We start from the raw sequence: 23,746 nt of genomic DNA, 5'->3' as shown, positions 1-23,746 counted from the left end.
AGTTTCATAGTTGTTCAGTTAGACTCAGTTTAGTTGATATATATAATTTTGACGCTTGGATAACATTAATTTAGACTAATTTTAGTGACCTCGAAGTTTTGCAAAAATCCGTAATTTAGAAAAATTAATTAATTAATTTGTTTTAGACATATGGCAAAAGGATAAAACTAACACAATATTTTTAGATGACCGAATTATGCAAATGTCCAAGACGAACAATTAAATCAGATACGGAAGATTTATGATACACACAGGAGTAATATTTTATTTAATGAAAATTATATTTCATAGTCGCTATCAAGATTTCAAAAAAAAAAAAAGATACACACAGGAGTAGAGAAAGAAATGTAAAATATTAAAAGAGTTGAGGACATGTAGGATATTAATTCTTTATATTCAAATGGAAAATAGTACAAAAAGTTTCCCTATATTTGCACCACAATATGAACATTTTTTGCATTTTCAAGCTAAATAAATATCCCTATATTTCCGAAACAATTTCAAATACTTCTTCCATTCAAGTTTTTTTTCATTAAATAATATGGACTCGATATCCAATTTCTATTTTGAAAATACCAAAACACCCATTTTATTCAAGTTATTGGCTATTCAGTAGCATAAACCAATGCTAATTTAGTTTTTATGTTAATAAGTCATATCTGGTCATTATTATTCTATTGATTCAAAACTGTCAAATTAATTAATTTTGCATAAATTCTCAAAAAATGAAATATATCATTTTTTTCACTAGAAGTGACCCACCATTGAGGATTATTTTGTAAAAAATTGGAGTTTGTATGAATGTTTTAATATAAAGAAGGGAGTATGTTTAAATTCCTTAGAATGCCACATAAATTTAACAATTTCTTATACTGCACATCTTGCTAAATTATCAATTTATTTGAAAATGTCTCATAAAATTTTGTAATTATTTAATATGAGCATATTCATCTCTGTTATTGCAAATATTGTTGTTTTTACTAATTCTGAAAATATTTTTTTATCATATCAGCAAAATTAAAATTACATTAACGAAGAAGTACATAAATTAATAGAGATTCTTCGAATGTAGGAATCTGTCTTATTCGCCCTAATTTAAAATTAAGAAGTTAATCTAGACAGGTGTCACTCACTTTGATCCGCAATGTGCCTGCGTTGCGGAACAGACGAATCAGTATCGCTCAGGTGCAAATGATGAATCTGGACCGTTCGTTTCACTTGGCACGAATCTCAAAGCTACCGGATTGAGTTTGGCTTGGATGGAATTAATCTGAACTGTCCATTTTTTTTCAATTGCACGTCAGTTACCTGGAATTCACATGCTCTCCAATACCTGATAAGGGAATCTTTTACAATTACTAGATCCGGATCGTTCTTTTTAACTTGGCACGAATCTCAAAGCCAAAAATACTGCTCTCTATAGTGACCTGAATCTCAAACTGGTTGAGATTTAATCTCAAACCGTAAAGTGAAGATGATCCTCTGTAATACCTGAGAGGATACGGATTCAGTTACCTGGGGCGGTTGAGATTTAATCACAAACCGTAAAGTGAGGGTTATCCTCTGTAATACCTGTAATACCTGAGAATACGGATTCAGGTACCTGGGGGGACACGGACTCGTAACAGACTGCGCGGTTTCATCAGCAATGATGGTCTACAGGAACAGGTGCGGGCAGTCTATTTCCTGGCGTAAAAACAAAGTAAATGGCATTACATTTGAGACAATAATTACCTCCACCTCTCCGCACAGACACACAGCGCAGCATTAATCTTCTGCTCCACCTCCAGAGACCAGCTTAAAACACTCCGTGCCATCTTTACTTCTTTCCGTTCGCATTTAAATCTCTCTCTGTCTTGCTCTAGTCTATAGCGATTACCTGCTCCACCATTACTTTCCTCTCTGCTTTTCCGTGCTTTTCTCAGCTTGTACACTAAACGCGAAATAAATTGTTCCAGCTGTTAGTGCTATAGCTAAGGCGGTGTGATATATGGTGAGGTTACTTGGCTTCTCTCTCCTCCTCCTCCAACTCTCATGGTGGCTTCTCTTCTCACCTGTTCAGTCCTTTTCTGACGAGAGTAAGCTGTTTCTATTTGATTTCTAGCTCGAGTCTTTATATTCTTGCCAATTTAGGAAGTTGGTGTTGATAATTTCCTTCGTTTTCACGGTTCCTAGTTCATGCGCTGAGTGCATTCAAAAGAGCAATATATGAAGATCCCTATTCCATATTATCTGATTGGAACACTCATGATGGCGATCCCTGTGCGTGGTCTGGTGTAGGTTGCTCTGATCCGGACAATCGTGTGGTTTCTCTGTAAGACATGCTTAAATTCTACTTCCAAAAGACATGCCTAAATTGAACTGTTCTATTGATGTAATTTTATTGGTCTGTGGCATTTCATTCTTTTTTGAGGTTTTTTTACCTTAATTGTGCAGGAAGTTGTCGAATTCGTCCCTGAGAGGATTTCTTTCTCCTGAAATTAGCTCCCTTTCTTACTTGCAAGAACTGTATGTTTTTCAAAAATTTTAACATGATAATTACACAATTCAATTGTTTTTTTTAAATGTGATTTTTAATTTATATTATTGTTTAAAAAATTGCAGCTCTTTGGACAGTAATTTATTTTACGGGTCAATACCGGAAGAAATCAGCACGTTGATGAATTTGCAAGTCCTGGATTTGAGCAGGAATGGGTTCACAGGACCTATCCCTTCTGAGTTGGGAAACTTGGTCAGCATCTCAAAAATGTATTAATTATTGGACCACTTGTTTTAGTTGATTTATCTTTCTTTCCCTACATTTATTTGTTTTTTCATTAATTGTTGACTATCATATGGTCAGATTTCTTCATATAAATCAGTTGACTGGCACAATTCCTGATGTACTGGGAAATTTAGTGAGCCTAATCGAGCTACGATTGGATAACAACAAGCTCAGTGGAGTCATTCCTGGAAATAACAATTCTAATTCGTAACTTTCAGCACTTTCTTATCAACATTTTTGAAACTTAATTAAGAGTTTATTATATGTGTTCAACTGCATTAGTTGCTTGGCAGGTCAAAGATATATAATCTAATATTTTGAATTCTTTCTTTTACAGAAATTCATCAGATAACAACACTATTAGAATTGGCTTATGCAAACTAACTCAGCTTGCCAATGCAAATTTCTCATATAACTACTTTGAGGGTGAAATACCATCTTGCTTAGGATGGCTTCCAAGGTAAACCACTTGATACTGACTGTGTACAATAAAATAAATTACCCTTTCTGACCTCATTATGTTTTAGCGCAATTAAATTTTAACAGATCTAACTTTCAAGGCAACTGTTTACATGATGCTAATGCGAAACTACAGCGTTCTGTCAATCAATGTAGGGTTGCTATAACTTTAATATTTTAATATTATGACAAAAACCTTAAGCCCATCAGAATAATTTATTGAAATTGTAATTTTAGGCACCATTGGCCCAGAAGGCCACAAAGGACCAAAAGCGGGAACCCAAGAAGGGCATAAGCGAAAAAAATTTGAACAACCGCGGTGGCTTCTTTTCCTGGAGATAATCGCTGGAATCATTGTTATTATTTTCATCATTATATGTGTAATCACTTGTTGTAGAAGATACAAAACTAAAAGAAACATTGCGATCCCATGGAGGAAGAGAAGCTCAAGTTTGAAAGACCACCCTGTTATTTCTATAGGTAAGTAGTCTTTGAACTTGCTATAAAGTATAAACTTACTATTTTCTCCTCAAGTATTATACATCAGACTCTTTTGGCCTTCTCAACATGTAGATGAAAGCTTGCTAGAGAATGTGCCAAGAATAAGCCGGCAAGAGCTTGAAGTAGCCTGTGAAGATTTTAGCAATATTATTGGGTCTTCTTCTGATAATGTTATTTACAAAGGAACTATGAAGGACGGGCCTGAAATTGCTGTTGTTTCACTCTGTGTTTCGCGAAATTATTGGACAACTAGTTATCTCGAGCATTACTTCAAAAAAGAGGTAACATAGCTTATGCATTATACCTAATAAGCAAACCCTTGAACCTGGTATTTGGATATTAAATTTCACTTTTTCCAGGTGTCAGACTTGGCAAGGTTGAACCATGAAAACTTAGCCAAGCTCATTGGGTATTGCAAAGAGTATGATCCATTCTCAAGGATGCTTGTCTTTGAATATGCATCAAATGGAACCTTATACGAGCATCTCCATGGTAAATGCAAAACACTCTCTTTCGAATCTGTAAATTAACAAAATAGGAATTTTGACCCCAAAATTTTCCATAGATGGAGATGGGTGCCAATTTACATGGCAGAGACGGATGAGAATTGCTCTTGGTATAGCACGTGGCCTCAGATATTTACATACAGAGGTTCAACCTCCTTTTGCACTGACTGGATTGGCCTCAACTTCTATATATCTGACTGAAGACTTTTTTCCTAAGGTATTAACCAAGCCAAAAGATATATAAATTATCATTTTTATATAGCTTCAGTATTTGATGAGGTTAGTTATGTTTTTTTATTACACTTGATATTGCAGCTAGTAGATTTTGAGAGATGGAAGTCCCTTAGTGCAAAACCAGGGATTGACTCAGCTTCGGTATTTGATAGGGGCTCAATCGACTCATTTAACAATTATATGGATTCTCATGAAAGAAGAAATATGTATATTCAGGCTAACACCTTTTCGTTCGGTGTCATCTTACTAGAGTTAATAAGTGGACGGCCTCCATTTTCCAAAGAGACTGGTTACTTAGCTGATTGGGTAAGTATTTCCACCCAAAATCTTCACTATGTTCACTATGTGTGGCTGTATTTTTACTGTTTTCACTTTGTTAACGCAGGCTATGAAATATTTGGATGATCCACAAGAAAGAAGCAATTTGTTAGATCCCGAATTAAAAAATGTGAAAAAGGAGAGCCTCTCAGTAGTATGCAATGTGGTGAGTCAATGTATGGAAAGTGAACAAACAAAGAGGCCATCAATGCAAGTAATAACTGCTATGTTGGAAGAAGGAATTGACACATCCACGGCTGCGGTACTGAAGGATTCTAATTTGGCATGGGCTGACCTTGAAATTTCATAGCTTTAGTGCAGCTTCCTGCTTGTGCTTCATATTGTAAATTACACTAAAGATATCAACTTGGAGGCCTTCCCCCTTCTTTCCCTTGAGTGACTTCTTTTCTTTTTCTACCTTTCTTGGATGGTTGATTTGTTTGTTTTGAGTTGTCGGCCCGGTTGTGGAAGTGCTGGCACAGTGTTAATGGATCACACAAGCTGCAAGCAATGACGGAGCCAAAACCTTTTATCAGTGATATGAACTAAGGAGAAATATATTAAAAAAAAAGTTTTGAGTGAAGTTCAATTTTGTATAATTTTAAGGTACTTTTTTAGAAATTCAGTGCGTGTTGATTGAACCCACCGAGTTCCTTTTAGCTCCGCCACTGGCTGCAAGTGAGCTTTACTTTTTGTGTGTTTGTTTAGAGAGATCGTCAATTGTGTACATACAAATTCACTTTTTGTATTATCTTAATATGCACAAGTTGTCGCATGAGTTGTCATACTAGACTGAGGTTCTAACTTGTATTGTAAAACCATATTATTTAATTTCCATAGTCTTTCGCATGCTTCAGATGATGAGATCACTGGTATCTGTTCTTTGAATGGATGCCAGCGTCATACTAAATTAAGATTAGCTGATGCTTTCTCTCCTAATTAATTCGGAATTACAATCTAGTGGAAAACTATCTTCTTCTATTTTTATTTTTTTTTTACAATCAATATTTCATTAAAACTGGAATTTATTTTGCAAACGGTTTTGCATATGAGAATATGCATGCTAAGGCTGAGCTGCGTTCATCCCGAAGGCCCATTTACTTTCTCACATCTAAAACTAGGCCTCCAATTAGAGCCCAATAACCATCCTACAGGCTATAGCACCTCCAATATATAATTTCCTAGTTTGCCCTCGCGCCTCTTCCTGGTGGGAATGTGGGATGGGAAACGACAAAGAAGGAGAAGCCATGACGGAGTACGAAAAACAGCGCCTTTTGCGAATCAGGGAGAACAAGGCGCGATTGGAAGCACTGGGCCTTCCTGGCCTTGTATCTTCCTTCCATAGCGACCTCTCAAAGAGCGCGAGCACGAGCACTAGGACGGCGCCTAATAAGAGGAAGAAGAAGAAGACAAAGGCTGATGAGGAAGAAGAATACCAACCGTCCGATGAGGATGATGAAGAGGAGGAGGAACTTATAGAGAACCGTTCGAGAGAAGAAGAGATGCTTTGTACTTCCAGCTCTAGAAGAAAGGTGCGTTCCTTATTAAATGGATATATTAGGGAAAACAAAAGGATCAAAGGGAAAACTTTATTAGCATCCTAAAACACCCCCTAACTACAATGCAGTTGCATCCCAAAATCTTGAAAGCCCTTGATCATAAGAACCCCATTATCTTCAATCTAACAAAAAAAAAATTCATCCTCTATTGCTATTTTTAAGAAGTTGAACATTTTTTTTTTTTGGGTTTTTGCTATGTCCTAAGGTGGAATAATCTCTGGTATATGCATATGTGATTAGTTAGTAGTAAGTTTTACAGTCAAAGGGATTTTGTGCTTAAAAATGTGAAATGTCAAGGATGGGAATGTGTAGCTGATATTGGCACATTTGATATGTTGCTCTTGTACCAGCAAATGGTATGGGTAGAAATAAACTGTTGAGTGTACCGTCAATGAAGCGGGTGTGTGCATGCTGAGATCTATTTTCCAAAGTGTTTTTTTATTAGGATTGAGGTAGGCAAATAGTTAATTTGAATGCTTTAGTTTGGAACTCTGGTCATTCAATGAAACGGGCATCTTGCCTTCTTCCAAAAAAAATAAGGAAATTTTTTTGGAGTTAGCACACAGAGCCAACTTTGGAACAACAGTACTCACTTTGCCTGCCATTTTTCAAAGAATTCAGGGAACATCAGTACTATGCATATTATATAAAAAGGGCCCCAAAAGTTCCATAATTAACACTTAGCTAGTTTTTACTCTGCTACATTTTCAAGGTGTAGATGACATTGATTTATTTTTAAAAATGTATTAACACTATAGCTATTTCTTCTTCACTACTCATCCAGGTTTGATGCTATTTACTGATCCATAATGATCCTGCAGGGAAAGAGTGGTATTTCTTCGAATGAGTACAAACTGTCTAAGGTTTCCCACTTGAAACTAGGGAGAAAAGATGGTGATTTCATCAATGATGATATAGCCTTAGCAAAGGTAATATTTGAAATTAAGAAATGCCACTGTAGCAAAATGTATCTTTAAACACCTTCGATTCATTTCAGGCCATTGCTCTATCATTGGGAGAATCTGTGGAGAACAAAAATGGTGGAGTGGAAATACAAAATAAGGCAGGTCGGGTCAGGATGAATAATTCAAATTCCAAAGAGGAATCTGTGTGCAAAAAAATAAATAAGAAGACGGTCTGTCTTTTTAGTCATAAACTTCATTTCTTTGCACATGTCTTTGTTTCCCCTCTTTTCCTTATTTCTGTGTTCCTCCTTTTTTTTCCCTTTTCTCAGAACAAGAGTAGGATACAGCTCAGTGAAGATGAGGTGATAGCTTTTTTCTTCTCCTTTGATGGTAACTTCACCCTTTAGCTGATATTCTTCTTTTCTCTGTTAAAATCACACCCTTTAGCTGATATTCTTCTTTTCTCTGTTAAAATCAAATAATTCTGTCCTATATCTATTTTTAATTTGTCGGAATTTGATGTGCAGAAGTGGGAAAAGGGTATATCACAGCATATGACATAGAAAAGATGGTCATCGCTCATGATTTTACTTGGACTGATGATGAAATTTCTAAAATGGTTCATTGCTTTGACAGTGATGGAGACAGAAAGGTTTGCTTGGATATGTCCAAACATCTTCAAAATTAATTGCTGCATTACTCTCATGGTTTTCAGAAATCCAGTTCATAATTGGATTTGAGGAACTTGTATTTCAGAACAATTATTGCTGCTGTTTTCCTTTCTTTTGTGAGAGTTTTCGTGCGGTTAAGTTCTTAAAAACATGTGAAATATAAATTAGGCAGATCTTCATTTTTACTGTTTCAAAAACATCTTTATAAACTAACATAAATAAAGAATGCTAATTTTCCGAGCAAGACTTATGACATATTTCCGTGAAAATTTAAGTTAATAAGTGTACATGTCATAGTTCCCTGCCTGACTTTCTATTTTGCTCCTTTTGGCAGTTAAGTTTGGAAGATTTCAGATCCATCGTTTCTAGATGTCACATGTTACAAGAATCTGAGTGACTTCAGAATTCCAGTATGTAGTTTTTGGTGTCAATAAATTGTTGGCAGTTCGCAACATGGAAAACGAAAGAAGTAGATACAGAAATATTCCTTGCAGAGTAATCAATGGTTCTTGTTGAGACCATTAAAATGTAAGTTGCTTAAATCGGTAAATTTCCAAAATACGAAGAAATCTCCACATTGACTTGTGTAAAGTAGTATAGTCAGCTTAGAAACATCAGTACTTGTGTACACTAGGGAAATTTCATTTTGTTTTCCATGGTTGCTGTACTAGTACAGACATTGACGTGTTATTGCTTTTCAAATTCTTGCACGACTGGCTTGTAATGAAAATAACATCACTTGAAGTGGATATCAGTTTCCTCCTGCATTTCTTGCTCAGACCTCAACAGACAACAATTGCTTTGGCAACAGAGCGTCAGAGCCATTGATGCCAATATTGGAAATTTGGAAATTGGTCCTTTGATTTTTCAGGAATCTTCGAGGACCTTGCTAATGTTTAAAGCAAAGTTACACTAAGAATCAAAAGTAATGTTTAAAGCAAAGTTGCTAACGTTTAGGGAGTTACACTGATTCTTAGTGTAACTTGCTAACATTAGCAAGTTACTTTAGGGAGCATAACCAGATTGGCAACACCTTTATGTTACACTAAGAGTCTTGATTATTCGAGGACCATTGATGCCAATACCTGGTAAGAATCCAAAGTAACTTGCTAATGTTTAAAGCAAAGAACAAATGATTATGCTCCCTAACCTAAAGTCTTGAACAACCATTTTTTGATATGGAATTAATCTAATTAGTGCAAAATGCAAATAATTTGATTCAACTTGATGGTCCTGTTCTTTTTTTTTTCCAATATTTGTTAAATGTGTTTTACTGGTTCTACAATTGAGATGATTTACTCAGAGGGGACAGTTGTCTGACTTCTTTTGCTCTAGTAAATACCTTGCTTAGCTGTTAAATTCTACCAATGTCCGACTGCCAAGGGACATGATACAGAGCACTTGTCAGTTTTGACAACAAGGGAAACGTCAACCTAAATAACCTTTTTCAACGGTTGCTAGCTTATTTAAACCAGTTAATTTTCTAATGGTTTCACACAATTACATGTAACCAAAACTTGTTTTATGCAACATATTCACTCTTTGAGTGACCAGAAAAAAAATAAATAAATAAAAACTTGTAATCGCTTATTCAGCAACTTTTGGTAAAAAATGCCAAGACATAAAAGGACATGCTGAAACAACAAATCCTATCTAATTTCAGTGACAAGTATATATATTTCTATATTTTAGAGTAAGGTTGCGGTATTATGCATAGTGCATATTGATTTGTACTATAAATTAATATTTCTATTTTTAAAGTTGAAACAGTTAATCTAAACTTTTTAATGTGATTTTCATACGAAAATGTAGCTCAGATTTTACAATATTTTATAAAATATTTAAAAATATTAGTAAAAGGTTTCTAAAAAATATAATTGTACAATTTCACATGAAAATCATATTAAATAGTTCATATCAACTATTTGAATTTTAAAAATAGATATATTGATTTATAATATGGATCAATCTACACTGTACAATACATAATACATAGTACCATGACCTCACTCATCTTTTTAACATCGCAATCTACTATTTGCAATGTTGCCTTAATCGGAATATTGCATTAGTCTCAACAAATATTCTAGCAAATTAAACCAGCACTTTGGCACGTCCTATACCAGCATTTCAGCTTGCAAGTCCTCAGTCCCAGGTACCTGAGGTGCAAGTGGTGAATCTGGACCATTCATTTCACTTGGCACGAATCTCAAAGCACCCCCCTATAGCCTCAACAGCTACCGGATTGAGTTTAACCTGAATGGAATTCACCGGGGCCGTCCATTTTTATTAATTGTACCTCAGGTACCTGGGAATCTTTTGAGTTAATGAATCCTAACCATCCGATATCCTTTAAGATTCATGCATATTAGATCCGCACTAATATTAAAGAGCCTTCTATATCATAAGCAGAGGCCAGATTGGCTCCGTTTAAAATCAGACGGTTGAAATTCAGTAACTTAAAATATTCTTTTTTGAGTTAATGCAGAGGATACGCATTCTTCGTATATCCATATCATAGTTAAATGTATCAGCGAGAATAATGCAAATAAAAAAGTCAGTCAATACAGACTGACAGATGTTCCAAATTAGTTTCCAACAATTCACACAAACAATTGATACAAAATTCTGGGAAGTTTTGTACTGAAGAAATCTTTTTGACTGAATGTGCACAAAAAAAATCAAACATCCAAACCAAAAGAGGTTCTAGTTATAATCACACTGACAACATGAGAAGTCACAGCTTGTGTTAAGATCCATTATCGATTAACACATGCTAAACTACCTATTTTGAAGATTACGAATAAGGCAACCCTTCTAAACCCTACCACTTTATCAAGCACTACAAATAATGAGGAAGAAGTGGGTTAACACATCAATTTATTTCTTTAAAATATAGCCTAGAAGGATTCCTAGCAAGGCCACCACTGCCACAATGGCTATAGGAAAACCAATATGCTTCTTGCTCACTTCCCGTCTCAGTGATTCCTGCATTTCACAATTTGTTAAACCATACTAATATGAAAGTAGCAGTTTGGTTTGCTAGAGTTGTTCTAAGGGCAAATATTTGACACAAATACTACTTGACTTGGTCAAAATCAGGAAAGGACCGGAGCACTTAAACAATCAGAATTTTTCATATTCATTTGCAATTTCATGTTGCTTTAATTATTCCGCAGAGAAAATGAAATAATAGGCACTGACCAACTCCTGCCGAAGCTTGTTGTTTTGCTGAACAATAGAATTCTTTTCCTCAGTCAATCTCGAAATTAAAGCTGGCTGTTAAGAAATAAAAAGTAAAAGTCAACGCAAGTAATCATTTGTTTTAGGAAATGATGAGGCATGACAAATGCCCTATTACTGGGATTCCTTTCCCCTGTTACTCAAGGCATAAAAAAGGAAGCCCTGTTTTTCATGTCTGGTCCATCTAATAATCTAGAACAACGGATCAGATCACATCAAGAGACTCTCCTTTTCATGTCTGGTCCGTCTAATCTGGAACAAACAGATCAGATCACATCAAGAGACCCCCTTGAAAATCATCAGTTGATCTGATCCAATCGGACATAAAATGGAGGGCCCTCTTTTTCGTCCCTTGATAATAGCAGACTAGGACCCCTATTAGTGGCAAAAAGAACTAGATTTTGCTACAGCTGATAAACAATTAATAATAAGATTCTCTTGCCTATGAGCTTTCATAAAAATAATAATAATAATAATAATATTCTCTCATAGACCTTGTTGCCTGAGTTTCAGTTATTAAATAAGCCCTAGTTCATTCACACAACGGGGGTGTTCGGCAGCTCTCCTTAGGAGGGTGGAGATTAAAAATTTAATCCTTGCTAAGGAGCACTTGTTCGGTAAAATTATAGGATTAAAAATGGAAACTTAGTACAAGTAAAATATATATTTTAGTATGTAAAGACCTAAATACCCTCATCTTCTACATTTTTCTTGCCATTTAATATAATTAATACAACAAACAAAGATAATGATAATTACACACATTTTAGTGAAAATAATTAAAATTATCTAAAATTAATAGTTAATACATGAAACAAATTTATATATGTAGAGGTTGGCTAAGATCAAAGTGGTAGTTCCTGAGCTTTGGTGCTACCAATTCGTTTTTCAATTTTCAAAGTTCAAAATATCGATCCGAACCGTTCAAGTTGATCTCTATATTAAAATGTGCTTGGAGACCAAATTTTACATTTTTCTGAATTTTTTTTACTATTTATTAAGCCACTTTGAAAATTGCTGATCCAACGGTGGCTTCTGATTTTACTGTTTTGTTAAGCCACCGTTGGATCAGCGATTTTCAAAGTAGCTTAATAAATAGTAAAAAAATTCAGAAAAATATAAAATTTGGTCTCCAAGCACATTTTAATATAGAGATCAACATGAACAGTTCGGATCGACATTTTGAACTTTGAAAATTGAAAAACAAATTGGTAGCACCAAAGCTCACGAATATATATATATATATATATATATATATAGGGCAAGTTCTGTAACATATCAAATTAAGAAAATTTAAATTACAGAACAATTTAATATATCGGACAAATCTGTTAACAGTATTAGCCGTATCTCAAAATATATGAAACTTGGTACGTGCATCAAATCTGGTACAAGGTATCAAACCTGGTACTGGTACAGTGCATTAAATGAACATTTTAGACAAGGATAATGAAGCAATCAAATGAAGAAAGTGCAGCAGCTCTATTGTAATTTAGGAATGGACAATGGCTAATTAGCCTATATAAACCTCGGTAAATCATGTAATTGAACCAATGATTATCAATAAACATCAACTATTCATTATTGTTTACCAGACAGAAACAGGAGGCCAAATTGCTGTGAGGAACTCAAGCCGGTACAATGTACCAGTCGGTCATGAGAAATCAGTCCAAATTCAAAGTTGCAGAAAATTGACAAAAGTTTCCGTATTTTTATTGAAACTGACAGCAAAACTTGTAATTTATAATGAGAAATTATTGGACAAAATTAAGAAATTGGACAAAAATCATCAAAGTGAATGTCAACTAGAAAAAATGAAGGAAATATGAAGCTCACTGAACTGCCTTGTAATTTAGAAAAATGCAAAACACATCAGTAATCGACTGTTGATGAAATCTTGCCTAATCTTGACTTTCAGACATTGGCTTTACTGGACTGGAAGAAAAGCTCACTTCCTCTTCTTCTCATCTGGTGTTGGCGAGCGAAAGGACATGAATAAAAGGGTCCAAATCATAATCGTAACCCACTGGATAGGCATTTTAGCAAGTAAATGGTTTGATTCGAGAAAGGGAAAGCCGCGAGGAACTAAAACGAGGCAACGAAAACCCATTAAATTGGATCTCTATCGATAGTGTCTCAGTGTGAAGCTCTCTATACAATCGAATCAAATTAGTTTGTCGCCGGCAAGCTCGCGACAGAAGCGAGGTAGAAACGAACTTTTCTCTTCTTGCGCCTCGGGATGCGTTCAAAGAAGAAAGAAGAGTAACGAAGAAAATATTAAAAAAATAAAAGAACGCTAAAGGAGCTCCTTAGTTGGGGGTAAAATGGTAAAAAAAAAGTACCTTTTTGGGCTCTAAGGAGACGCAAAGGAGATCGATTTCTTAAGGAAGGGGGGAGGACGGCTTAGCTAAGGAGGTCTTTAATCTAGTCAAAGGAGGAACCGTTCGGCAGACTTAAGAGAGATTAAGACTAAAGGAGCTCTAAGGAAGCACTGCCGAACAGGTACAACCCGAATAAGAAAACAAAAATAATAATAACAGATGGGCCCATAATTTCAAGTTGACTCAGACATAAGACAATTCTCTACTTGAAGACTTCCAAAAGGAAAATGACGTATTAAAAAAATGCAAAAAATACCATTGGATAAATGCAATACTAAGAAATTTCATCATATCATGAGATTAGAAAACATTATACTTTAGTTGAATTAATTGACCATACAAAATTTATGGTAACTTCCAGGAGAAATCTTAACTGATGTCATTTTCTTTGCAAGTGCATTGACTTCATTTTTTCTATAAAATGGACATGTTCATACATGAATATATGCCTATTAATTACCAGGACTAATATTATGAACAGTCCACACAAAACATCATTGAGCAATTGACAATTTATCAAAACAAGTTAGGTTATTATAACTCAAATGCTAGAGAAACGCCAAGAAAAGGTTTGAGTTCATATGACTCACCTCAGAACTCTGAATGTCTTGTTCTGTGTCAGATTTCTGTTCAGAGTACGCTTTTGTTGCCTGAAAATGTTCAAATAGTCACCAAACAATCATCTAGACAACACAAGTCATAAGCAAATGAAAAATAATTGTAAAAACAAAAAGAGTACTAACACTCATAAATTCGGTAGCAGTCAAATTTCCATTGTCAGACAGGGATCCCCTCGGTGATGAGCCCTCCTCAGATCCTTCGTGCACTGGTGATGGTGGCTGAGGTGGCGGGACATAAGCAACCCTCAATTTTACTTCATCGACCACATTTCCTGATTCTTTAGAGAACTATACAAAAGAAAGCCACTTCGTTAAACTTTTCACAGTTTTGGGACTTTAACTGCCCCTTATCTTAAATATCAGGTTGTTTGGGTCAAAATTGGTTACAGAATAACCACAGGTAGACAATAAATTGGGACTTGCCATAAAATCTGCAAGGATCAACCTTTTGCAAAATGAGCCTTCTTTTGGAATTTGCATCAGTCTGCATGTCTCTCTATGTTGGGTTAATACAAATTTAAACTCCAAATTTGCAATTCTACAGGGAGAATTAGCTAGCAATTATAAACTCTATGCTATTCTAATAAACCAAGAAGACAGTACCTTATATGGATTTATAAGACTAAAGACTCAATTTATATTTAACGAATTGAAGTGGCGGATTGTAAGATGAACTCTTAGGCAAGTATTCAAATTCACTGCTAATTAATAGATAGTTGGTTAAACGGAGGGATTGGTTACCATCTCTGGAGTTATTTCCTTGGCATTGGCACCTTCATTTACAATAACACTCTGCACAAGAAATTTATCCTTGCATTGCATGTCAGGTGGTGCCTCTTTCTGAGCTTGCATAGTAACTGCACAAAGCAAACCTCCCCTAATTAATCACTGGTAAAAAAAAGGAGGCAAAACTTTTGAAAAATAAAAATATTCAACTTACCTACAACATCGGCTGTAGATCGTGGAGGCACGATTCCAGAATTAGGTCTAACACAGTACTTCTTTGGGCTTGTAGTTTTAACCTAAAATAAAAATAGCTTGTAAATAAATACTAAAAGAGGTCTCTTCCCTTTATCAAATTTTCTAGGGTTCCGTACTTCAACAAGTATTCTCGAATAAAACAAAAAATAATCACAAAAAAAAGTTGATACCTTGAAAGCGATATATTCATCAGTTTTGTTGGATAGCTGAAGAGAACACGAGATCTGCTTCTTCAATTCGACTGTCGGTTTTAATACCGAAAAAAAAAAAAACGAATTAAATCAAAACGACGAAGGGAGAGCAAAAAGCAACTCTAAATTAGAGAAAATTGTAATTTTCAAACTTACAAGGGAATTTAAGCTCGAGGGGATCGATTTCAAGAAGACCGCTTCCAGTGCTCATTTTCAAAATCTAAATTCAGGGAATAATTAGAAAGAAGAGGAGAAATCTGGGCGTAGAGTTTGCTGGTAAGTCGTTTTCCAGTGATGAGGAAAAGTAATGATGGTAGTGGTGGTGGTACGTGTGAAGTAGAGAAGGGAGAGAGAGGAAAGGTAAGGCAAGCCAAGAGAAGAATTCCTAACCCTTTAAAGTAACTGAAATTTTGAGTTTGGATCTTGACCGTACGATCTGTTCTGACACGAATATTAAGGGACCAGTGTTGGTCCGGATTCTGATCGGACGGTTCGAGTTCAACTCAAAATTGAAGTTCACTCAGAGTTGCTGACTCAGGCGAATGGGTATTGTTCAAATTCTTTCCTTAATTAAATTTTTCTCAAATTAGTAATTAATACACGCCTCTTTGGAAATTTCAAACGTCTTTTGTGACGTAATTAGCTCAGTATAATTGACTGTCAGTACGCAGTCATTCATCCCGCTGATTATTAAAGCGTAGCTTCAGATGACAAATATTAGATTATTGTGGTGCTTAAGTTTTTGTGTCGTTATGATTAATTAATTAATTTAATCTGTCTCGTGCTATGTTTATGTACATTACGGAATTTTTGCCACGGCTGTTTAAAAAATTGTTGAAATTCGTGAGTTGAATTTAAAAAAAAAAGAATCTAATTCGTTCTCAATTTCTCATCATTCATCAAGGAAATAGTATTTTTCAACAAGCAATTTGTTTAAAAGTAATCCATGACAGCAAAAGTGGAATCAAGTGGTGGCACGAGATCTACTTATCTTGTAGCGCTGGCATAGAACGGCGTAAATACTGTTTGAACATATGTTGGTAGAGAATGGAGAGAAGATAGTATGTCGCACGCTGATAGAGAGAGAACAGACGAGGCATTCATTTGGGATGTAGATTCTCTCCAGTTGTATAATATAGTTGCAAAGATTCAAAAAGATTTGAACAGTTTGATTGAGATCTAACCACTGATATTTAATTTAATCCTGTATCATATTAAACAGTTTAGAGGCCGAAACTTTTACTAATACCACTGTAAAAAAAAAAAAAAAAAAGCAAGAACCAGAAATTATCGAAAATTCGAAAATATCAGGGCCGCAGATTGAATTGGAGGCCCTGGTATTTTTCGAATTCTTCAATTTTAGTGGTGTATTTTTTTTAATTGTATTAATTAAAATTTCGGGTTTAGAGGTTGACCCAACTAGGCATGATCTGTACCGTACAATTTAAATGAATAATTCAGATCTACTTCTGCTTGAAACAATTCAAAATTGTCAGTACAACTGGATTGCACTGGTGGAAAGAGAATTTTTTTTTTTTTTTGAGGAAAGAGAATTGCGGTGGCCTGGTGGGGAATGTCCCATAACAGCATTTTTTTAATAACAATGTTGATCCTCACTGACTTGATCCAGTTGCTAAGTTAAGGCATGTCTCTTATTAAATTAAGAGACGCGAGGTTGGCGATGGTTGGTTGTCCAAAATGAACAATCCGGATCAGCGTCAAACGGTCAGAATTTTAAAAAAGATTAGTAGCGTAATTTGACTAATATATCTGGAACTGACGTAAATGTTAAGAAAACTATGACTATTTTTCAAACTTTTGTTCGAAAATTAAAACATATGTAATGAAGAGAAATTATAATTTTAAATAAAAATAAATATTACAGAAATTGCAATGCCAAAAAATATAGAAATTCTTTTTTATGATCGCATTACAAAGTAACTAGTTTTCTTACATTGAATTGAGTACACCTCCTACATTGATGAATATTTATTATTGTCAAATTAAATAATGTTTAAATCATATGATTAAATTTGACAATAATCAATGGTTGATCCGATAATTGGAATTTCTTGATGACTTGACATGTCTTAGAGGTTTTGGAGCTCAACCATCTTTATGAATTATTAATTTTCTTATACCTTCCGAAAATAAATGTAAAGAGTGTAGAGACCAATTGATATATGGGAAAATTGTGTGATTGTCACTACAAAATCTTAAAATTGTGAGATTATTACTACAAACTTCAAAATTGTGAGATTGCCACTACAAAACCTCTTAAATTATGAGATTGTCATTAATACTGTATTAATTTTGTTAATAAATAAAAATAAAAAATGACTAAAATACCCCTCTTCAGAAAAACACAGGAACCATACTCTTTCGCCAGGGAAACGAGGCTTACACTGCTAAACTCACAAACCCTAGCTTTATTCCGTTCATCAACATCTCGCCAGGGAGACGACTCAAATCGCAGATAAAACGGACGACTCAAATCGCAAATACCCTTCATCAACCCTCAAATCGCAGATATCCTCAAATCGCCTCCTCCTCTCGCCTGGATTGAAGAGGAGGAATGGCACGGAGAAGCACGGAGAAACGATTTGAAGAGGAGGTGAATTTGAACTGGAGGCATGCGGTGGAAAATAACAAATTAATTGTATGAAGGGTAAAATTGGAAATACAAAAATACGTATTTAAAACAGAATTTTTCATATTATTTTTAATAAAAAATGTATAAGAATTGTATCATAATGGCAATCTCACAATTTAAGAGGTTTTGTAGTGGCAATCTCACAATTTTGAAGTTTGTAGTGGCAATATCACAATTTCAAGGTTTTGTAGTGGTAATCTCACAATTTTCCCTTGATATATTTAATAAGAGGAAGGATAACTGGATAACGGCTACTTTGACGAATGACAATATATTCAAAAAAAAAAAAGATATATAAGTGTGTTATTGTATATATAGAAGTTCAACAATATTCATACAGTTTAAGTATTGTTTGATGTTATATCAAGGACCTCTAATTTTCAAACATTGAAATTTCAAGTAGTCACTTAATGTCTGGATTTAAAATTGTTAAAATTATCAAAATAAAAATTGGTCAAATGATTTGATTCCCATTTTTAATGTATATATAAAATTTTCGACATCTTTTAAAGCATTAGTTATCAAAAACTTAAAAAGTGGATTGGAGGCCTTTCCTGACCCTCTTAAGACCTGTAAGTGATCTTGGTATTTTTTGTGTGAATAGAATTCGGTATTAAATAGAAGGATTTTGTTTTTAAATGGAAATAGAAGGATTTTTAAAGACTCGATTTATAACTAAAAAATAAAATAGATGAGAAGAGAAACAAAATCAAACGGATAAAATCAAAGATAATGTGATATAACTAAAAAATTATATTAAAGATAATGTGATATAAGACTCGATTCTTTTTAATTTCTATATATTTTACATAAAAGCGATGAACAATTATCTGATCAAATTCGATCGCATCTTTTATTTGAGAAAACTAAAGCTTAAATCCTACCGTCTGTGAATAGAAACAAAACAAACTCGTCTTAGTGTAATTAAATCTCATAAAAATCTAATTCCATAAATGCAACTATCGCCACCACCAAGCTTTAAAAAAAAAAAAAATGCTACAATATAGTTAAAACATATTACAGTTATATCCAATCCATCCAACATCGAACGAACGATCTAGATTAAAACATACTACAACAATATAGGGTATTTCAATGTAGGCCGATACAAAAAAAAATTGTCCGAACTCCGAAATGACGAGCCAAAATTTGTTATTATTCCCAATTTCTCAGTGTCCATGAGGAACAAATTTAGGTACGAGAAAATGTTTATGCTGCTCTTCACAATATTTAATAAGTACAATTTAGTGTTGAAATTTTGATACGTCTGATTTAAAATTGACAAATATCCTGTAAAAATAAAATAAAATATTTAATTTAAATTGAAAACTACATCTGACCTAATAATTTAGGTACTGTTTTTCATCTCTAAAATATGTTCGAAATTCAATACACTTATTAAAAATAAATAATTCTCACTTGATACTAACAAAAAAAAATGTGATCCATCAAAATCTGATCTGCTGATGGATAGCAAGTTAGCAACAGAGACGGATCAAGACAGGGAGTCAGGGAGCCAATGGAGATGGTAAGAAAAGTTGAATTTCCCTTTACACCTTGTTTGGATGGAGAGTAAAGGGAGGAAATGGAAAGAAATTTTTTTTTTTTGTCAAATTGTGTTTAGTTGATAAAATTATGTCGGAGGTGAAGGATACAGGAGATGAAAAGTTTAACCTTGTATTATTGTAATTAATATAATTAATTTCCCTCCCAATTTGAGGTGTAACGGATGAAAATAAATTTTGTTGCAAATATTTAAAAAAAAATAAACACAAATGTCCAACCTATATTACTAATATATTTTTTATACAAGTTTTTTTGTCACAAACCTAGAACAACTACCGAATTTTTTATTAACTTTCTAAATTTTTAATTAACTAAACAATAAATAAGACGAAAAAAAAAATTAAATTTATATTATCTCATTAATCATTCAAACACGAAAAAATTAAATATGTTAATCTTTATTTATATTTCATTCCCTTCCTTTCTATTCGTTATCCCTTCCTTTCTCTACTCTCCATCCAAACAGCAGGGTGTTAATGCATTTCTGTACAGCCACCCACCAGAGGCATTAATAACGAGCTATTACACGTGTTGTGCCACTATAAGTAACACATGAAATTTTTTTTTTTTTTTTTGAGAAAAGTAACACATGAAATCTGAATATACATATATATAGAAATTTAGATGAGAAGATGAGAAGAAAAGGTAAGGTTGGCTTGAAGTTTCGAGAGATGATGTGGTAGTTCTCAGAGTTAGGTGCAGCGTTGAATAACAAGTTGCTTTATAAATAAGAATTAATTCTAAAATATTCGAATCTGGAGCCTTCCTCGGATTAAGTCACTGTATTCTGATGTCATGTGAAATAAAAGTTTGCCCGGCTTCCGATTTGGGAAATCGAATGAACTAACTATTAATTTTTGTCAGATCATTCGCCTCCATAGTCCAGTTTCATTTTTCAAGGCATTTACATGCCTCGCTAAAAGAATTTACAAATGCGGCTACAATATGCCACAAATAGCCCATGACGACATAGAGACTCACACTGCATGTCATTAAAAGAGTTTTCTTGTAATTTTGCTGTCATATTTTACAAGGCTAGACATATACATGAAAAATAATTTTGTTTAAACTCTGGAATTTGGAGATTGGCAATGATAGCATATTGACAAAACAATGATTTTTGTACAAAAGAAATAAGAAAATTGTAATGTTCATAGCTTATATGAAACAAATATTCGTACTTCAAATTCAAAAGTAATTCGAATATATTGACACTAATTACAGTCGGAAATCTGGTCACTAATGTAATGATGAGTCCAACACTTCCTTTGTTAGAAATTTATTAAGAATTAACTTATTGGCTTATGCACAATAAAGTTGTCTTTCTTTTTTGTTTAATAAGAAAAAAGTCCTTTAGGTACACATGCGCACAACAAGGTGAGGCACAGGCTTTTCTATACGGACCACATCAGTAATTAATTAATTAAGAAAAATTTCTTAAACAAGATTCCATGGTTCGTTTGATGTGTATTATCAGATTCACACATCAGTAATTTATCAATTAAGAAGAATACATACTACAAAAGGCTTTCTTTTGATTCTTTGTGAAATATAGTTATCATTTACTACCTACCAACCATTAAGGAGGATTCAATAAGCTCTGTCAAGCACATGCCATTCCAGAACTTTAGCAATAACTTCAGAATTAGTTTCTTCAACCAACTATAAGACTAGCTGAAACTATATCAAATAATTGATTTTTCCAAAGAATATTGTCTGCACAACTGCACCAAATAGAAGCGTAGAGGGGAAATAAAAGCTAATCTTTCATGTCACTATTACTATGTACTACCAAAGTGCTAAGAGATTCAATTTCTATACATTTTCACTAAAGACTTTCTGTTAAATTACATGTTTGTTCCCTCACTGACATCTGATTTATTCTGAGAAGTTGAACCAACAAACCAGGATACACGCATAAGTTGAATCCCAAGCACTAAAACCCACCAAGAGACCAACCCGCGGAGCGTCTGAACCATCCATACTGGTGCACCTACCTCACCCGCCAATGTAATTCCCCTCATCAATTGCAAAATCCTATATCCCTCATAAACCACAGGTGTAATGAGCCATGCTGGAGATCTCCAGTACCATGTCAATGCCTCTGTCAGCATCTGAATGGAGAGTAGCAATAGGTACGGGCCCACCAGTACCAGAAATGAGATGGAACTCAAGCCCGGCTGCAGAGTGCCCTTCCTATATGCAAATAGGAGCAACAAAGGTATAATAAACCCTGTTATGCTTGCTCCGCAATTCCACAACCTGTAATTACCAGGCACATTTTGCCTTATTTGATCCCAAGAAGTTTCAGTTGCACGGGCACATGCATCAGCCATGAGTAAAAATATCATTGCACCCATGTTAAATATACAATCAAGCCCAACAAGGGAAAGAAGACCTGCGACATTCGGGCCCAGGAAGACAGAAGACAAAGGTAGCCATAAGGTCGGCACCATGCCGGTAGCGAGAAGTATCAAAGGTCCGAAAAGCCACATCGGCCATTTAATGAACGTCTGACTACTCGAGGAGAAGGATTCTGTCTGACTGTTCAAGGAGAAGGACTCATCTCTGTTCAGTTCCACGAAATTTTCGCCTGATTTGCTATGAACAGCAATTTGGGGTGCCTCTTCTGTGTCTATTGCATCGACTATGTCATTTCCTTTAATAATGGAATTGGAACTCTCTTCAGCTTTGGCATATTGGAATGAAGAATCAAATGTAAGGTTCTTTGAGCAGTGCAAATGTAGGCTTTTAAGCAATGGCCTCTTCTGAGGGAATATAGGTGCTTTTGCAACACTGATGCCGTAAAGCCGAGTTCTCTTAATTGAAGATGGTATGTGGAGGCAAGATAAGGTTAGAGTGGACATTGATTTGTTAAGCTGGGAGAATCTGTCAGTAGGCTACAAGAAAGAGAAATGAATTTAGCCATTAATAAATAGATGACAAATTAAAGATGAAAATCATAAATTAACAGTTTTTTTATACATCAGAGTTGTAAAATCAACTTAGTTGGCCATCTGTCTATGTATTATGCACAAACACTGTTCAGAGTACCAAAAGTTTAAAGGCTCTTGAATACCAGAATAAGAATGGGAAGTTATATCTTGAAAATACCACGCAAACCAAATTAGATACTCTCCCTGACGAGAAAGTAGACAATGACCTAAAGGACTTGGCAAAAAAATCAGTGAAATCCCTATCTAGACAAATTCTCCTATGAATAGTTTGGTTACTGGTTAAGTTATGAAGATAAAATTTCACAAGATTTATGGTAAAATTTAAAATTAGATAGCATTCATCTTCATTACCTTTTCTTTTGCTTCTCGCCAACTAACTATCGAGTAATTGATTGTGCTATAATTACGAGTAATAGAGGCAATTGTCCTCCCCAGTTCATATGCTTGTGAGGATGTTGACAAGGTACTGACAACACAAGCTCATGACAAAGATTTTATGCAATTTTCCACCTGAACATAAGCCTTATATGGAAATTGGATTGCTCTAATCTCATTTGAGTAATCACAGAAGAATAACCAATAATGAAGCCCCAGTACCACACAGGTAGTGCCAATACATAAAGATCATTACTGGTACAAACTGATTGGTACAGATAGAAACATGCTGACAATCCTTATAGCAAATAAATAACAAATTAGAAGAGAATTTACTGTGCAAATAACAGAAGCACTATTTTGGATGGTTTCAGGATTTGAAGTCAGATAGTATAGCCAGAAATCCGTAATAATTAAATAAAAGCAGGAAACCTAAATAATTATGCAAATAAGTAACAGAAGATTCGATTTTAAACGATCCTATCAATGAAAATGAAGAAACGATTGTTGGGGAATAAATCCAACAATGATTCCTTTAGGGGTACTTTGAGACAAAAAAACAAGCGACACGTACATGTACTGCTTGATCATCGCTTCAAAAATATCAGCAAATGAAAATAGACTACAATTTCAAAAATTAAAGGCAGATTAGTGCAATTTCTTACCAAAGACAATAGCTTGGCTCAATTTCGCATCAGCTCCGTGTGTGCTCCCGTGTTTCGACAAGAAAAGAAAGGTGGGAATAGTTGAATGGGAAAAGAACCTCGCATACGAGGTCTGGATCCCCCAATGTAACTCAAAATTTGAGTTTGCATCCAGACCGTCCGATCATAATCCTACTAATCTGGCCGAGAAAGAATTC

General features: G+C 34.5%; 4 protein-coding genes across 5 annotated transcripts; 2 read left to right on the top strand and 2 right to left on the bottom strand.

Annotated features, from left to right (window-relative positions):
- The first annotated feature begins 1,827 nt into the window (after positions 1 to 1,827).
- LOC144561787 (putative LRR receptor-like serine/threonine-protein kinase At1g63430) lies at positions 1,828 to 5,470 on the top strand. Its single transcript, XM_078310880.1, has 13 exons — positions 1,828 to 2,078; positions 2,176 to 2,314; positions 2,437 to 2,508; positions 2,605 to 2,748; positions 2,843 to 2,971; positions 3,102 to 3,224; positions 3,311 to 3,375; positions 3,461 to 3,703; positions 3,797 to 4,005; positions 4,084 to 4,216; positions 4,290 to 4,447; positions 4,546 to 4,770; positions 4,850 to 5,470. Exons 1-13 carry the CDS (start codon positions 1,991 to 1,993, stop codon positions 5,090 to 5,092), a joined length of 1,971 nt encoding a protein of 656 aa, XP_078167006.1. The 5' UTR covers positions 1,828 to 1,990; the 3' UTR covers positions 5,093 to 5,470.
- A 503-nt stretch (positions 5,471 to 5,973) lies between these two features.
- Positions 5,974 to 8,684, top strand: LOC144561788 (uncharacterized). The gene is made up of 6 exons (XM_078310881.1): positions 5,974 to 6,314; positions 7,163 to 7,270; positions 7,339 to 7,476; positions 7,576 to 7,636; positions 7,774 to 7,898; positions 8,252 to 8,684. Exons 1-6 carry the CDS (start codon positions 6,003 to 6,005, stop codon positions 8,312 to 8,314), a joined length of 807 nt encoding a protein of 268 aa, XP_078167007.1. The 5' UTR covers positions 5,974 to 6,002; the 3' UTR covers positions 8,315 to 8,684.
- Positions 8,685 to 10,571: 1,887 nt separating this feature from the next.
- LOC144561695 (vesicle-associated protein 1-2-like) lies at positions 10,572 to 15,705 on the bottom strand. Of its 2 annotated transcripts, XM_078310749.1 has the most exons (8): positions 15,490 to 15,705; positions 15,313 to 15,383; positions 15,102 to 15,183; positions 14,903 to 15,018; positions 14,285 to 14,449; positions 14,132 to 14,191; positions 11,122 to 11,196; positions 10,572 to 10,905 (listed from the first exon to the last, which is right to left on the bottom strand). In XM_078310749.1, exons 1-8 carry the CDS (start codon positions 15,542 to 15,544, stop codon positions 10,798 to 10,800), a joined length of 732 nt encoding a protein of 243 aa, XP_078166875.1. In that variant the 5' UTR covers positions 15,545 to 15,705; the 3' UTR covers positions 10,572 to 10,797. The 2 variants fall into 2 exon arrangements, with proteins under 2 accessions (XP_078166875.1, XP_078166876.1); XM_078310750.1 differs by lacking the exon at positions 14,132 to 14,191.
- Positions 15,706 to 21,233: 5,528 nt separating this feature from the next.
- Positions 21,234 to 23,727, bottom strand: LOC144562110 (cytochrome P450 family protein). Its single transcript, XM_078311272.1, has 2 exons — positions 23,550 to 23,727; positions 21,234 to 22,452 (listed from the first exon to the last, which is right to left on the bottom strand). Exon 2 carries the CDS (start codon positions 22,417 to 22,419, stop codon positions 21,400 to 21,402), a length of 1,020 nt encoding a protein of 339 aa, XP_078167398.1. The 5' UTR covers positions 22,420 to 22,452; positions 23,550 to 23,727; the 3' UTR covers positions 21,234 to 21,399.
- Positions 23,728 to 23,746: the final 19 nt, after the last annotated feature.

This window comes from Carex rostrata, chromosome 11, assembly GCF_964058835.1.
Source record: "Carex rostrata chromosome 11, lpCarRost1.2, whole genome shotgun sequence".
In the NCBI taxonomy this organism is placed as follows: Eukaryota; Viridiplantae; Streptophyta; class Magnoliopsida; order Poales; family Cyperaceae; genus Carex; species Carex rostrata.
This window is presented reverse-complemented; position numbering and strand designations above follow the sequence as displayed.